At 34.5% G+C, this 14,996-nt stretch overlaps 1 protein-coding gene across 1 annotated transcript; it reads left to right on the top strand.

Moving 5' to 3' along the window:
- The first annotated feature begins 6,460 nt into the window (after positions 1–6,460).
- On the top strand, positions 6,461–9,053 carry LOC110035982 (methyl-CpG-binding domain-containing protein 2-like). Its single transcript, XM_020740325.1, has 3 exons — positions 6,461–6,508; positions 6,685–6,857; positions 8,491–9,053. Exons 1-3 carry the CDS (start codon positions 6,492–6,494, stop codon positions 8,670–8,672), a joined length of 372 nt encoding a protein of 123 aa, XP_020595984.1. The 5' UTR covers positions 6,461–6,491; the 3' UTR covers positions 8,673–9,053.
- The last annotated feature ends 5,943 nt before the right edge of the window (positions 9,054–14,996 follow it).

Raw genomic sequence — 14,996 nt, 5'->3', positions numbered from 1 at the left:
GCAGAGGTAGACCTAGGAAGACTTGGGCTTATTGTATTAAAAATGATCTTAATTTACTAGAACTAAATGAAGATATGACACTAAATAGGACGCAATGGAGAAAAAGGATTCATGTAGCCGACCCCACGTAGTGAGATTAAGGCTTTGTTGTTGTTGTTGTTGTTGTATATTATTATTTATTTCTTACATTTAAAAGAAATTAATGCTAATGTAAAGTTTTGTACACCACACTATCACTTTGAGGTTGTTTGTGATATGCATCTTAGAAAATCTTTGCATCATTTTTTTACGTATTATATATTATATTTTTAATATGGTATGTCTTTGTTGAGCATATAGAAATTTTTATATTATTATAAAGTTATAAATTCACTCAAAAAAAATGAGAACAAAAAACAATAGTATATGTTTATATAAGAAAACGAGAGTATAATGAAAGTGAATTTAATTTCGATTGTAATACTTTTCCCACGTAATATTTAAAGTGTACGTGCAAGGTTTTTTTGGTCCTTACAAAATCCTTAGCCAATTATTTTCAATTATTTTTTTTCTTTTGCTTGAAAAAAATTATTTTAGTCCTAAATACCTTATTGAAGCTTTTTTTAAACTTTAGTACCCATTGAGGGTTTTTGCATGGGGAATTTTTACTTCGATAAATAATGTTGTCATCTTTATTCTTTCACCTACCATTATTGTTCAAGCTGCTAAGGTTAATCAAATTATTGTTAATGAAATTTTTGGCGGTCCTTCAAGAGCGCACAATCATCTAATTTATTGGATTAATTGACCTTATGCGAAGAGCTAATGTAGCAAATTTGATTTACTCTACTTCTAGCATATTTGACATTTTAAAGGTTAATTATTTTTGTTATAGGGAAAATGATGTAGCACTGAGCTTAAATAACTTGAGATTGGCTACAACTTTTGAGTGTCGTGTTATCACTCTTCATATTTTTCTTTTGGAAGTAGTAGGATATGACTACTCTTTTAGCAGTTTCAATCATACTTCCTGAACGACGATCCTGAAAAATAAAACCATTAAAAGAGAAATTAGTTACGCAATTGGTGTTACTTGTCAACTTACTCACAGATAATAAGTTATATTGCAATCGTGGAAGATGTAAAATTGACTCCAGAGTTATATCGGCGTTAATATAACTGAACCTTTACCAACAATGGGACTACAAAATCCATCGACAATTCTGACGGTATTTTTTTTAAAGCAAGGATCGTAAGTCGAGAAAGCTTGCGAGCAGCCAGACATGTGATATGTGGATCTAAACCAATAATTCACGGACTAGAGAAGACATAAACTGTGAGAGCCATAAGAAGAGTGCATTGTCGGACGTGAAAGGTACCTTGTCGGACGTGACAGGTTGACGGACCCGTGGAGACTTGATTGGCTCTAAGAAGCTTGATTAATTGCTCCTTCTGGTTTTTTAGGGAATCTGAGGATTCTAGGATGTTCCGGCTAGGAGTCGGTTGAGCCGTGCCTAATTTAGTCGTCGCCGTAAGTCTCTTGGCAGCAGAGAATTTGGCCAAAGGTTTATATGTCGACTTACCATGATGTTTCTAACACTTGTCCCAAGTGTGCTTGGGTTTGTGACAATAATCACAAGTGAGGTGACCAGTCTAAGATGTCATGGACGAGAGTTGAGTATTATTGGAGATTATGGCGGACGATTCAGCTGAAGGAGTAGAAGTGTCGAGCATGACAAGTCCCCTTCTTTCCGACGAATCTCAGTAAAAGCAGCGTGAGCGAAAGGAAGAGGATCTCAACCAAAAATACGGCCCGGACTTCGTCAAGGTCTTTGTTAAGGCCAGCAAGGAATTGAAGCATACGATTCTTTTCTATAATCTTCTTGAAGAATGATAAGTCAGCCGGAGAATTTCAAGTGTAGTCGTAGTATAGTTCGTATTTCATCCATAGTGCAATAAAGTTATTATAGTACTAGGTCACGGCCCTCGGCCTCTGTTTTGCCTCCCGGATCTTCGTAGATATCTCATAGAGTTGGCCAGAATTTTCTACATCTGAGTAGGTATCACGGACAGCAGTTTAGAGAGCACTAGTAGTAGGGAGGAACATGTATGAACTACCAGTTGAGATCTCCATGGAGCTGATCAGCCATGACATGACCATGGAGTTCTCCACTTCCTAAGCTCGATAAGTCGGATCAGTCTTTGGAGGCTTATGAACCACATCTGTGAGGTAACCAAACTTCTCATATCCTTTGATGATTAAAGACAGCTTGGGACCATTGGAGAAAGTTACTTCTGTCCAGTTTATGGGTTGTGATTAAGAAACTTATGTTGGTTTTCGATCCTCCGGTCTGCAAGGGAGTGGAAGTTGGAGTTGATCCTCCGGTGGAATCAAGAATACCTTTTAAAGACGGTTCAAAGTTGGAGGAGACGACCATCATTCCGATAGAGCCAAAAGAGATGTTAAGGTTCCGAGTCATCGATGAACTCTGGTGTGCTTATGATAGAGGACTACAGGAAACTGACAAAGGAGGGAACAATGGTGGCTGGATCAGAGAACTGCGGCTGCTGTAGAAGAGGTTGTAGAAGCTTTGGTGGCTATCTCAAGACCTCGTGGCTATAGAGCAGCGGGATCTTGCAGAGAACGGGAACCTGCGGATAAGCATTGTAGAAGCTGCGACTGCTAGAACAGTGGGACTTTGCGGAGCAGCAAAACCTTGTGGGGTTGTATGGAGATGCTTCGTAGAACCTGTTGTTGTTGGAACCTGTGGTCACAGTTCTCTTGTAGGAACGTCGTAGAAGCGGATCAGAGGGAACCAGCGTTGTATACCAGATCAGAGGGAACTAGCGGCAGCACTGGAACCTGCAAAGGAGGCCGACAACTATGAGTTGTCGGCTGCTGGAACCAGCAGAGAAGGCCGACAGCTGATGGATCTAGTGTTAGACTCATATTCCATGTTGAAATTTGGAATAGACAACATGAATATTATTGATAGGAGGAGGGGCATTTAAACTAAATTACAATATGCATAATAAATGAAAGATATAAAAATAGAATAAAATAACTTGAAATGAAAATAAAACAGAATAACGCAAAATAAGAAATACATAATCGGAGAATAAGAGCAAAGAATAAGTAATAGTGGCTAGGGAAAACCGTTATAATTTAATATTATGTTCAAATAACCCTCTTCTGAATTAATCGGAGAATAAGAGCAAAGAATAAGTAATAGTGGCCAGGGAAAACCGTTATAATTTAATATTATGTATTTATTAAAGCCTCCGAGCATGATTAAGTAATGAAATAGCACAAAGATAAGCCGAGTAGAATTAATTGAGTTGTGAAATAATTTATGTTGTAGCTAGCTATTTAGTGTTTCTCCCCTTTTGTCACATCAAAATTTTTGGGGTTAAGAGTAAAAGTGAATAAAGTTCATATGGTGTTTAATTTAGACATAAAATAATACAGTTCAACTAAAATGTCAATCCAGTCATCAGTCTCACCATTATTCGTACAGGGAACTATTTCTAGTGATGGCTACTCGGGTATTGGTCGGTATCTTCCAATTCTATCTTTGATCAATCCAATGAACTGCTTGTAAAATCTCCATTCGTTGTCTTTAGATGGATGTAGAGTTGAATCCAAGTCCTGCAGGATGGGCAATCTCTTTATGGCTTGAGTGGCAAAGAAAATATGGGTGATAGAATGGATGAGGGCATTATTCCTAAGGAAATTCGTTTACATTCATATTATGATATTTGGAATTCATGTTACCTAATCATATGACTACGACTCAAGTTCTGTGACCTTTGGCAAGGATTTTTAATTACACGATGATATACTTGATGGAAAGATAATATCGACTGCATCAAATTTTGTGCAAGTGTGTAATAGGTTACATGAGAATGTAGGATTATGTTCATCAAAATCATTGGCTTTTTGCACGATAGAATGAAGAAGGATGTATTGAATATGCTATTCCTCTAATGAAAGAGAATTTAAATCAATAATGGGATGAACAAAGGGAATTTGATTTAGGATAGTATTGACCTTAGTCCTGTCGAAATGTTCCTCATACCTTTTCATTGCTCAAATATCATCTATAGACAAAGAAAATGATCAAATCACGCATATTAATTTCAATAAGAGAACCATGAAAATGAGATTTTTGATGATATAATTATCATCAACTGCGATATAATTATCATCAACAGTTATAAGTATTTTGAGAAAACATAGAAAAAAAAACACAGTGAAGAATGATATGCAATCCTGAACTTTAAATAGATTTGTGTTCTATTCAAGAACTGTAAATAGATCAATATATTGTGGCAACTTATGGATGTGTGATTGTTGTTATGACGTTGCATTTGGTATTTATCTAAAAACTTTAGCCACAGGAATGTTCAAGGTGTGTAGACATCTTATGCATCTAAAGAAAGAGGAGCATGATGTCATGCAATATATAGAGTAACCTTCATATCCTTAGATAGAAAGAGAGAAGAAAGCACGCCTTGATTGTCAAGTGAACTCTCTTGGAACAAGATGGCCCTGGAATCATGCAATCTTTGAATGTAAGGGCATTCCATGTGATGAGAGGGTCAAACTAGCTGCCATCAAGCACAGGAAGAACACTTTCTTGTGGTAGGAAAACCTGAAGCATCTTTGAGAGCGAGAAAAAGAGGTAAAATTTTTATCTGGTCCAAGATGAAATGAGAGATGCATCGTAAGTACTTGCCAGTACATCATAAATAAGACATGTTATTGAGCCTTCATAACTTACAACAATAAAATCTCTCGGTAGAAGAGCACACCGTTTAATTTGAGCAGCTTATATTGAAGTGTGGGCTAGCGGAGCCCGATAAGAACACCCTAGCTCAATATCTAGGAGGATTGAGATCGTTCATTGGCAACGTGGTATATTTACTATCCTATTGGATATTACAAGAAGTTCAGGCCATAGTTTAAAGGTGGAGAAACATCACGGAATGACCGGCATACTTTGCAAGCAGAGTTCAACTGCAAGATCAAGCAATAGGAGTACACCCAACAGAACATCTTAATCGACCCTGTTTGAGGAGAAACCGGTTCAGAATGGTGAACAGGTGGAACCAACCAGCAATTCCAACTCTGTACTAGTCGAGAAGTGCATCAAGTGTCATGGTTCTTATTACAATGAATCAGATTGCTCAAACAAGTGTGATCTCTTTTACTAAGCAGAGAGCAACTTTAGAGATGAGTCTCACTATTCCGCCGACAAAAAAGTGACGACAATGATTCCACCATCGAAGGATCGCGGGACTTGCACTGTCAACCAACCCATAACAAAATTAATAGGATTTGCGATCCTAACGAGATACCAAGAGGGAACAGTAGATTCTCATGATCGCGGGAAGTTGATTACGTCTGGAACTCCATTCCATTATCTATTTCAGCCTAATTTCATTCATTTCGGATTTATTTCTTATTTATTTATTTCTAATTAGGTTAATTCATATGAGAGGAATATTTATTCCTATTTTTTCCGAGGCAAGATTCAGGCTGAATTTTAGATATCAATTGCACTGTTAGGATCGGTTCTTAATTCTTTAGATTTGATTGAAAGGTCATCACTACTGCACAAATCTTGAGCTGATCCAACAATGGAGATATGGAAGGACCGTTGCCTTGTTCTACCTCTATTGCATGGAGGTAGCTATCTTAGCTTTGCTGACTGGACAACCTTGATTAACTGTTTTGTGGGGACTAAACAGATGCAGACCCCATGGAGCAAGTATGCAATTTAAACTAGATGAATAGTTGTGAAAGTGATTTTACATGTGTACTTAATTAGCTTATTGTATTTAATTTTTTCATTGCTACAATAATGAAGCATTCTCAAATAAGTTTTTTGTAACCATTTGAAGTTATGATGACAAGTAAAATACATTTATATCTTTAGTTAAATGGTCGGATCATAAGGAAAATTGGGAATATTAGTGGTTCGATCAAATATTAAACATTGTTATATTTAACTTCATTTATTTGTTAACATTGTTATATATGGATGCCAAATTTCTGTTGGGTTGCTATTGAGTTTTGGAGAAGTGATTATTCTATTTTAATGACATCTTCAATCCTCCTTTATATGGTTTGAAACTTGTCAGGTACCCCTTTGCTTTGCCATTTCAAATGTAGCTGCTTTCTTTCCTTACTTCTTTTCCCTCAAAATCTTCTATTGCTAAACACCGAAACATCAAACTTTCTTGAAGCTGCTATTTCTCGTTTCTTAACGTCTCTTTCCATAATTTTATTTATAGTTATACCTATCTTAATGCTGATCGAACATGCATAATAACAAACAAATTCACAACTTTAAGATATTGATTCATTGCAAGGAAAGTATTGTGAAAATTGTCTTACATCTGTTTTGTGAATGTTATTTGTTCTGAAAACAAATGCTCTGACATTGTTTCTACTCTCTGAGATTCTCAGGTATTATGTTGCACCATCTGGAAAGAAACTGCGTTCAATGGTCGAGATCCAAAGGTCTATCTCTAAAGTGGTCATATTCTCTAGGGACTTGAAAACCTGATGAAATGTTACTCTTAGCGTGTCATCTATAATTGAAAGCGTCTCTCATTATTTTTAATCATATTATGTTCTTAATTTCCTATTTGTATCAGTTTGTTTTGGAATGGCAACTGAGCTTTACTACTTTGCAGATACCTGGAAGAAAATCCAGAGTATGTTGAGCGTGGGGTGAACGTATCACAATTTTCGTTTCAGATCCCTAAACCTCTCCAAGAGAATTATGTGAAGAAACGAAATGCACGTTTGTTGAATGCTAGTGATGGCTCTGGTTTGGGTTTATCAGGGCTACCTGAACCTGTTGAAGGTATATGTGAAGATGGAAGGGAATTATTATAAATACGATTTCAACTATAAGGCTGCAAAGTTTAGACGAACTTTCTTTCTGAAATTCGCATATGAACAATATTTTTTATTAAGGTCATTTACGTACATACCACACAATTAGTATATATTTACATATCTAAATCCTAAACTTTCATATTTACATACATAGCACTCAAATCTTGACATCACATTAGAAATACCACTAGCACTAAGTTTTCAGAAGTAAAATACACTTTTATGTATAGGTTTTCAATCTAAAGTGTTATAAATGTAAATATCGAACTTTATGTTTTCGACATGTAATTGCATAAGAATGGTGTGGTGTGCACGTACATTTACCTTCTTTTTTTATTAAGGAGATTGCTCGTTGGCACATGACCACATTTTCAGTACTCGTCCGAAGTTAATAGAGAAGGCAACTTGAAATACAATTCTGACTATGTTTTTACTAGAAAATATTTGTTTATCTTTTTTTCCTGTGTCTATGTTTTGTACCATACTGATTCTATAAATAATTCAGTGTATTTCAAATACTTCTTGGTCTACTTTTTTTATCCATGTATTAATATCATTCTAGTGTGGCAATTTGGATGTTTCCATCAGTATTTATTGTCAACACTTTGCCCCCCTCTTTTATGAAGTACTAAATTAGCGCTGAGTTGGTTATATTTTGCTTTATTGTATTAGTTGGTTAAACCATTATAATGGTTATCATAAACACTATCCTGATCTCGTATGTACATTTTTTCCTATCAATGTCGTCCCTTCATTTAGCAAAGAGTGATGATAAATAACAGACAGAAAAATAAGAAAAATCCAAGTTGCTGTCTGCCTTAAACATATATTGTGAATTCTCTCACTGATAAATTTTCTAATTCTATTCTCTTTTGTTATAAATAGACAAAATGCGAAATGAATATCTGCGTGATAGGGTTGGTGTAGCTCTAGTGATGGACAAAATTAGAGAGAGTCGCCTTAGATGGTTTGGTCACATTAAACAGCGACCATATGATGATCCGATTAGGAGAGTAGATGTTTTAGATTTGACTTATGTTAAGAAAGGCAGAGGTAAACTTAGGAAGGCTTGGGCTTATTGTATAAAAAATGATCTTAATTTATTAGAACTAAATGAAAATATGACACTAAATATGATGCAATGGAGAAAAAGGATTCTTGTAGCGAACCCCACGTAGTGGGATTAAGGCTTTGTTGTTGTTGTTGTATTCTCTTTTTTTATAAACCTAATAAGCAAATTCAAGTAGCATTTAAGGCTTCTATTACACTAATTTATTTTCTAACCAACAATAAGGTAATTACATTTGCATTTCAAATTCATTTTTTTATGGAGAATGTTAGAAGCCTAGAAGGGGACAAATTTTTCCCCCCTAAACTTAATTTTCATTGATGCATTCTTTGAAGTGCAGGGATGAGACTGCAAAGCTACTTAGCATCATTTCGATGCTTTGCAATGCCTACTTTTTAAATCATTTACTCTTATTTTCTAATTTTTCTTCCTTGAGAATAATGTCAAGCAAATTTACTTAAATAGTAATGAAACAAAACATATACTTAGTTTCTAAAAATAAAATCTGACTGGTTTTTATGATGTTCAGCATTCCCTCTATCTTGGGCCGCTCCACCAACTCAACAAGAAGCTGAGACCGAAGAACCCGAGCCCGCTTCTGATCTCCCTTCTTCCGAATCTTTGCCTCACACCAGAAAGAGAATCGCCAAAGAACAAGTTCGAAGGCCGTCGTCAAAGAAGATGTGCGCGAGCCCCCAGGACATTCAATGAAACCAACTACAGGCCCTCAATGAACTCCTGAGAAATTTGACCACAGATGAGTATTTACTTCTGAGAAACAAAGAATGGCAATTTCCATGATGTTTATTTTGTTTAGGAAAAAAAAATGGGCTTTGAAATGGCATTGAGGATGCTGTTATTTTTGGTTCTGTATTGGGAAATTCAGGGCCGTAAACAAATATGTCATGTCATAGGTTCACTTTGCTTAAGCACTGTTCGTTTATTTCTTGGAGAAAAAGCCTTTTGTTAGGGACTAAGTGCTAGTTTGAATGTCAAAATTTGTATAGATTTGCAGATTGTAATGCTTATTTGTCTCAAAGTGGCTAATTGTGATGCTAAATGTTGCCTCCAAAAAATTAAGTTTTGGTATGCTGTCAGTATTTCAATTTGTTATTATGGATGAATGGTTTTAATGTTGTTTCAAGTCATTAATGGCTGAAATAGGATTCATCATGAGAGAAGGAAGACTTCATGTGGTTCAAATATTTACTTTATAAAGTTTGAAGCTTGATTAAATTAGAATAATAATTTTTAATATGTTAGTAGTGTTCTTTAGTTCTATATATATATATATATATATATATACATATATTTGATTGATGTTCATTTAATAATTTATGAGGCTTAATGCAAGCATTAGCCGTTTGGGGTTTTTTTTATGTTTTATGCATTTTATTATATTAAAATTATAAATTGCATATTTTTAGTTTCTATTATTTTGTGATTATTTATTCCTGACAAGCATAAAAATGAGCAAATTAATAAGAAATGATTTTTTTTCTTTTAATAAAATATATATGAATAGTATGTATGCACCTTTAATGAAATATTATTCAAGCTTTAAATATACTACTAATGGCCATCATTCTGCATTGGGGTTGTTTGAAATCACTTCAATTTTTTACTGTTAATGTTTATAATTTTCAATTTATGCATGTTCTAAAGTAAGGTAAAATTATATTTTTGTATTTATAATTTTCTTATAGGAATTATTAAGCATTTATGCAACACATAAGATAAAATTACTATTAGAAGTAGTGGCAATAATCCCATCTCATAGCTCTGCATTAGCATTTACAACTTCCCAATAAAAAACTCACTTTTTTTCTAGTAATCTCAATGTAAGTGTTACAAGAGACTCGAGGGTAAAATAAAGTCACTATAGAAATAGTGGCAATAATCCCATCTCATAGTGGCATTAGAATTTACAATTTCCCCATTAAATTTCACTTTTTTTTGGTAGTTATCTCATTGTAAGGGTTACAAGAGAATCAAGGGTGGCAAGGGTTATCAGAGCATGAGAGGGATACTCTTAAGGTGAGATTGAATGAGCTGAGGCTACATGTTTGAAAAATTGGATGAAAAAAATGATTGGATAACCATGTCATTATCTCTAAAAAGTGTGTATCACTCCAAAATTCATCGAAGAGAGATAGTAAATTTGACATTAAGTTATGTTTGGATATAGAGAGCAATAACAATTATATTTCAAAATAAAGATCAGAACTTCAATCTTCATATTATGTCCTAAAATCAAACTCAGATGTTGAACAGCAATGACGTCACTTTTGGACCTATTTGATCATTTCGATCAATGTCAATATCTGCATCATACTTTACATAATCCGTCACACATACTAGGGGTCTATTAGTTGACCTCATTTTTTGTTCAATCATTTTTTTAGTTTGTGTTTCACTAATCTCACTGGAGATGAATCTTGAGCTAAACCCTAAAATCAAAATTTAAATTAATAAAAATTAAAATTAATCAACTAAACACTAAATATAACCCATTTTAACCAAACCCTAAAAAATAACTTAAAATTTATCTTAATCAATAATACCATAAAATTATCATTTTCTCTCTAAAAAACATTGTAAAACTCAAAACTTCATTTTGAAAGTTGCATGATGCATATTGTCATGTATAAAAACCATGCAAACAAGTTTCATGATCGTTTGAAATAATTTTTACTTAAAATTCTTTAATTTATATTTCCATGCATGAATAGTGTTTTCTTAGTAACCTTAAAATTATCATTTTCTCCATAGGTTAATTCGATGATTAAAATTACATTTCGCAAGTTTCATATTCTTCATAATCACATATGGGAAGCATGCAAACCAATTTGGTGGTCAGATATCGTTTTACGTAAAATTATGCACTTAAAGATTTCATACATGAATGTGAACCCATATAGAAATTTTTAATGAGACATTATTTTTCAAAATGGACTTCACCATTGTATCTTCATTGCCAAAATCTTTCAAATGAATATTCCCGCTCTCAAATTTGACCTCATTTGGAGGCCCGTTGAGCCGATAATAATGAGGAGAGAGAAATTTTGATAATCAAAGAATAATTTACAAATAAGTAACCCAACATGAGCTTAAAATGGAATTAGTTTTCAACAAAACTTGTTCAAAATTAAAAAATGCTCAATTTGATCTATTAAAACCACCCAAATACTCTAACTTATTATCCACATATTTTCTCTCTTCTCTAGGTTTGAGCCCACTTTGACCTGAAATATCTTGAGATGTCGACTGTTTTGACTAAAACCATTTGCATCACTGAATTTCACATATTTTTGTTTAGCAAATGAGCTTAAATCAAAATTTTATGTTATAAATACCATAATCACCTTGGCATTTCAATTTGACGTAACTTAAGCTAAACACCTTTTTTTAAAATTGTTTGGACTATTAGATTCATTGTTTTATCCTCTTCAAAATGACATATACTTGTGTTTTGTCCTAACCAACATAATTATCTTGCCAATATACCTAAATTCCCTCCCTCTTTAAAGAAATTCCCCTCATTTCTCCCTCCTTTAACCATTCCCTCCAACCTAGTTTAACTCCCCCCCAAAAATCCCCCACTTAAAACCTCCCCCCAACCAAATTCCCTCCATTCTCTCCTCCCTCATTCTCTCACCTAAAATCCCTCCCTCCCCCTAATTTCCCTCTCTTAGTTTCCCTCCCGCTTTCCTTCTCTCTTCTCCTTCCCAAAAAAAATCGAGAGCTACTCCCTCCATCTTTTCCCTTTCTTCCATCATTAAACTGAGGACATCAAAGCAAGGGGGCAAAAGGATCTCTCATTCAATGAAAAGAATCAAGGCAAGGCAAAGAACTAAAGACAAATTCAAACAAGGAAGGTATAACTCTCCCTCTCACTTCAAGTTAATTTTTCATAATGTACTTAGTTGATTTCATGGTTTCTTCTTATTTTTTGTGTTTTCTCTCACGTTTCACCATGTTTTGTCCCTTTTATGTCCTTCTTTCATGTTTCACCATAAGCTCTCTTTGTTTTACCCTCTTCTATTTTCACCATGTATCTATTTGTACTACACCTTTTGTCTCATTCTTACCCCGTATTCGAACCCCCTATAACCTTTTCCCCTCATTCTTATCCCATGATCGAACCCCATATCACCTTTTTTCTCACTTTCACTGCCCCATAATTGAAACCCTATACACCACTTCAACCCATTTCCTACCCAATCTGAAACCTCGCCACACCCTCACTTGGTCGAAACCTCACCAAACCCTTAGCTTCATCCACCTCACTTCTGGATGTAGAGATTCTATCTCACGTCTAGTTTAATAGTGATCGTTACTTCAAATAAAAATAAATTGATGATATTTGTTCATCATTCCAAATAGGATGGTGAATGTGAGTCGTCTATGCAAAACCACACGATACATGCAATCTAATGGACTATGTTTGATAGGATCTCTACATCCTTAAGGGAAAATTTTACGGTCGATTATTTTTGATTTAATGGTTTCTTTCATGAAGGACTAGTTATCGCAACCTAAAACTAAGTTTCAGTGAATTATCTCAATTTGCAATTAATTTCTTTGGTCTGAGTGGCATGGATCAATCTGGTCTCTATGAACTTTCTTCGTGATCTGATTGAGTTGGTTCGAGCTCCTTCCGAGTTCTCGATCAAGCACATCCATGAGTTGTTCTAATAAAGGGTTAGAGGACTTGGATTACTGGGAATTGAGTGATGGATTGGGTTTTATGCTTGGGAAATGTTTTAAGATAAAGGATTGATGGGTATTAACATAATTGGGTTGGTCCTATTTCGGGCTAGAAAAATTCTTGAAGAATTGGTAAGGGGAAGGTTCAGGATCAATGGAGGAAGTGCCTAGGTAAACTAAGAAAGTTTTGGGAATGAAATGGGTAGAGCTTCGTTGAGGAATTACTAAGGTTTCAACAACCTTCAATGGATGAACATGAGACCTATTTATAGGATTGGGTCGGGTTTAGTGAGCCTTGAATTGGGTTGGGGCACCAATGATTGGTTCCTTACTAACATGGCATGATCAAAATTGGCATCCAATAGAGTTTGGACAAGTGTTAGGTCCAAAAATGGTGGGCGACCAATGAAGGAGCTCCAAGTGTGCTTCAAATTTTGAGTGGCTTCCTTGAGAAGTTAAAGGGTGGTTGGGTGAGCTCAAGGTAATCTCCCAAGGTTGTGAAGGTAGTTAAATTAGTTAAGTTTATGGCCACTGGGGGCTAGCCACTTGGAGGGGCTCAGTTTCATCTTATTTAGATCAAATACCAAGTGATTTGGACGGCTTCAACATGGCTTGCTTTGAGCTTGAATTTGAGCTTGGTTTTGGCTCATAGGAGTTGGCTTAAACTTGGGCCAAGGTTGATTGGGTAAATGAGTTCAAGTGAGGCATTAGGTGGCTTTGCTCCAAAGTGGACGTGGCTTTGGATTTGGCAAGGATTGGCTTTGGATTTGGCAAAGTTTGAAGGTTGATTTGGGTGAAATTGAGTGTGATTATTTGGCTAATGAGAGGCTTGAATTTTGGCGATAATGATGTTAGGAAGTTTAGTTTATGGGTGGGTGTAATGCTTAGTAAAAGTTGTGTTAAAATTGGAATTTTATTTTGAAAATGGGTTAGCTTGAAAGTGTGTAGTCCTTTCTTTAAGTATTGATTGAAAATGATTGTGGATTATATAACTGGGTGCGCTAGTGGGTTTAAAATTTAGGAGAATTGACTTTTAAGCAATGGGTAGGTTTGGGTGAATTTTGGAATGGGAATGCGGTGGAGGAGAGCGGTGAAGAAAATTTTTATTTTAGTTTTATTTCATAATAAAATTTGATCATTGAATTTTATTAATGAATTATCAATTGAAATTGGTTATTCATCTTTTCTATAAATTATCAATTGAAAATTCGTCTTTTTTATAAATTTTATACAATTTTGATTTTATCGATGAATTATTTTTTATTTTTTAAAATTTATTTCGTTTCAATTAAAGCTTTAATTTTAATTATTTTCTAATTCATTATTATTTTGCATTTAATATTGAATTTTGCCATGTTTTGAAATAATTTTAAAATTTTTATTTTTATTTTTATTTTCATTTTCATTTTTTGTTTTATTATTTCATTAATTTTTGAAATTTTATATTTGAATTTTCAATTTTAATAGACTCTGAATGAGTTTGGTTTCATTTTATTTTAATTTTGAATTATTTTATTTTATTTTTATTCTCTCTTTTATTAATTTTTTTTAAAGGATAAATCCCATATTAGTTCAAAATGATCATCATAATGCACTTTTTGAACCAAAAAGTGAATCTTCCAAAGAATTATGGAAAGAAAGTACAAAGAGTCCAAAAAAAAACCAAACCAAAGTCCCAAGTCTCTAGGGTAAAAGGATGTCTTAAGACATTTCCAAGCCTATAGGGACTAAACCAAAGCTTTAATGGCTTAATCTCAATCAACTCAACGAAGTGTTAAGGATTTAAAGTAAAGTAAGTGAAAATATAAAGAGTGAAGATTTGGTTCAAAATTCTAGCTTGGTGTTAGGTTTCATCACTAGTTCTTCGGGAAATCCATTAAGAAAATCCTAAGGCTAAATACTAAGTTCTAGAGAGAGGAATGAACGATATAGTCCTCATGCAAAAACGAGGTCAATAACATCCCATCAAATTCACGACAGTGGTTGGAGACATGGCGCTGACTTGGGAGCTGCGAAGCCACCTTTAGAACCATGACGTCATACTGTATTTTGCAATTCTATGTCCGACTAGTCGGCTATCAACTATGCACATGTAGGCCCACGAAAACTTCAAGCCTAACAGCCTAAAAAAAGAAAAAAATAATACATCAGTACTACGCACGTAAAAATAACGTGCGTAGCCAATGAAATCACTCTACGATATCCCGCGCGACAGAGAAAAAAAAAGGCGTAGTAACACGGGGAATATTCTCCCTTGTGTTTATTGTGTGTTACTGCGTGTTACTCATGTGTGTTATTGTGTCCTGAGAATATTCTTTATAACAC

Source organism: Phalaenopsis equestris, unplaced genomic scaffold (genome assembly GCF_001263595.1).
Source record: "Phalaenopsis equestris unplaced genomic scaffold, ASM126359v1 Scaffold000002, whole genome shotgun sequence".
NCBI lineage: Eukaryota > Viridiplantae > Streptophyta > Magnoliopsida > Asparagales > Orchidaceae > Phalaenopsis > Phalaenopsis equestris.
Note: the sequence above shows the minus strand (reverse complement) of the source record. Positions and strands in the feature narration are given on the sequence as shown.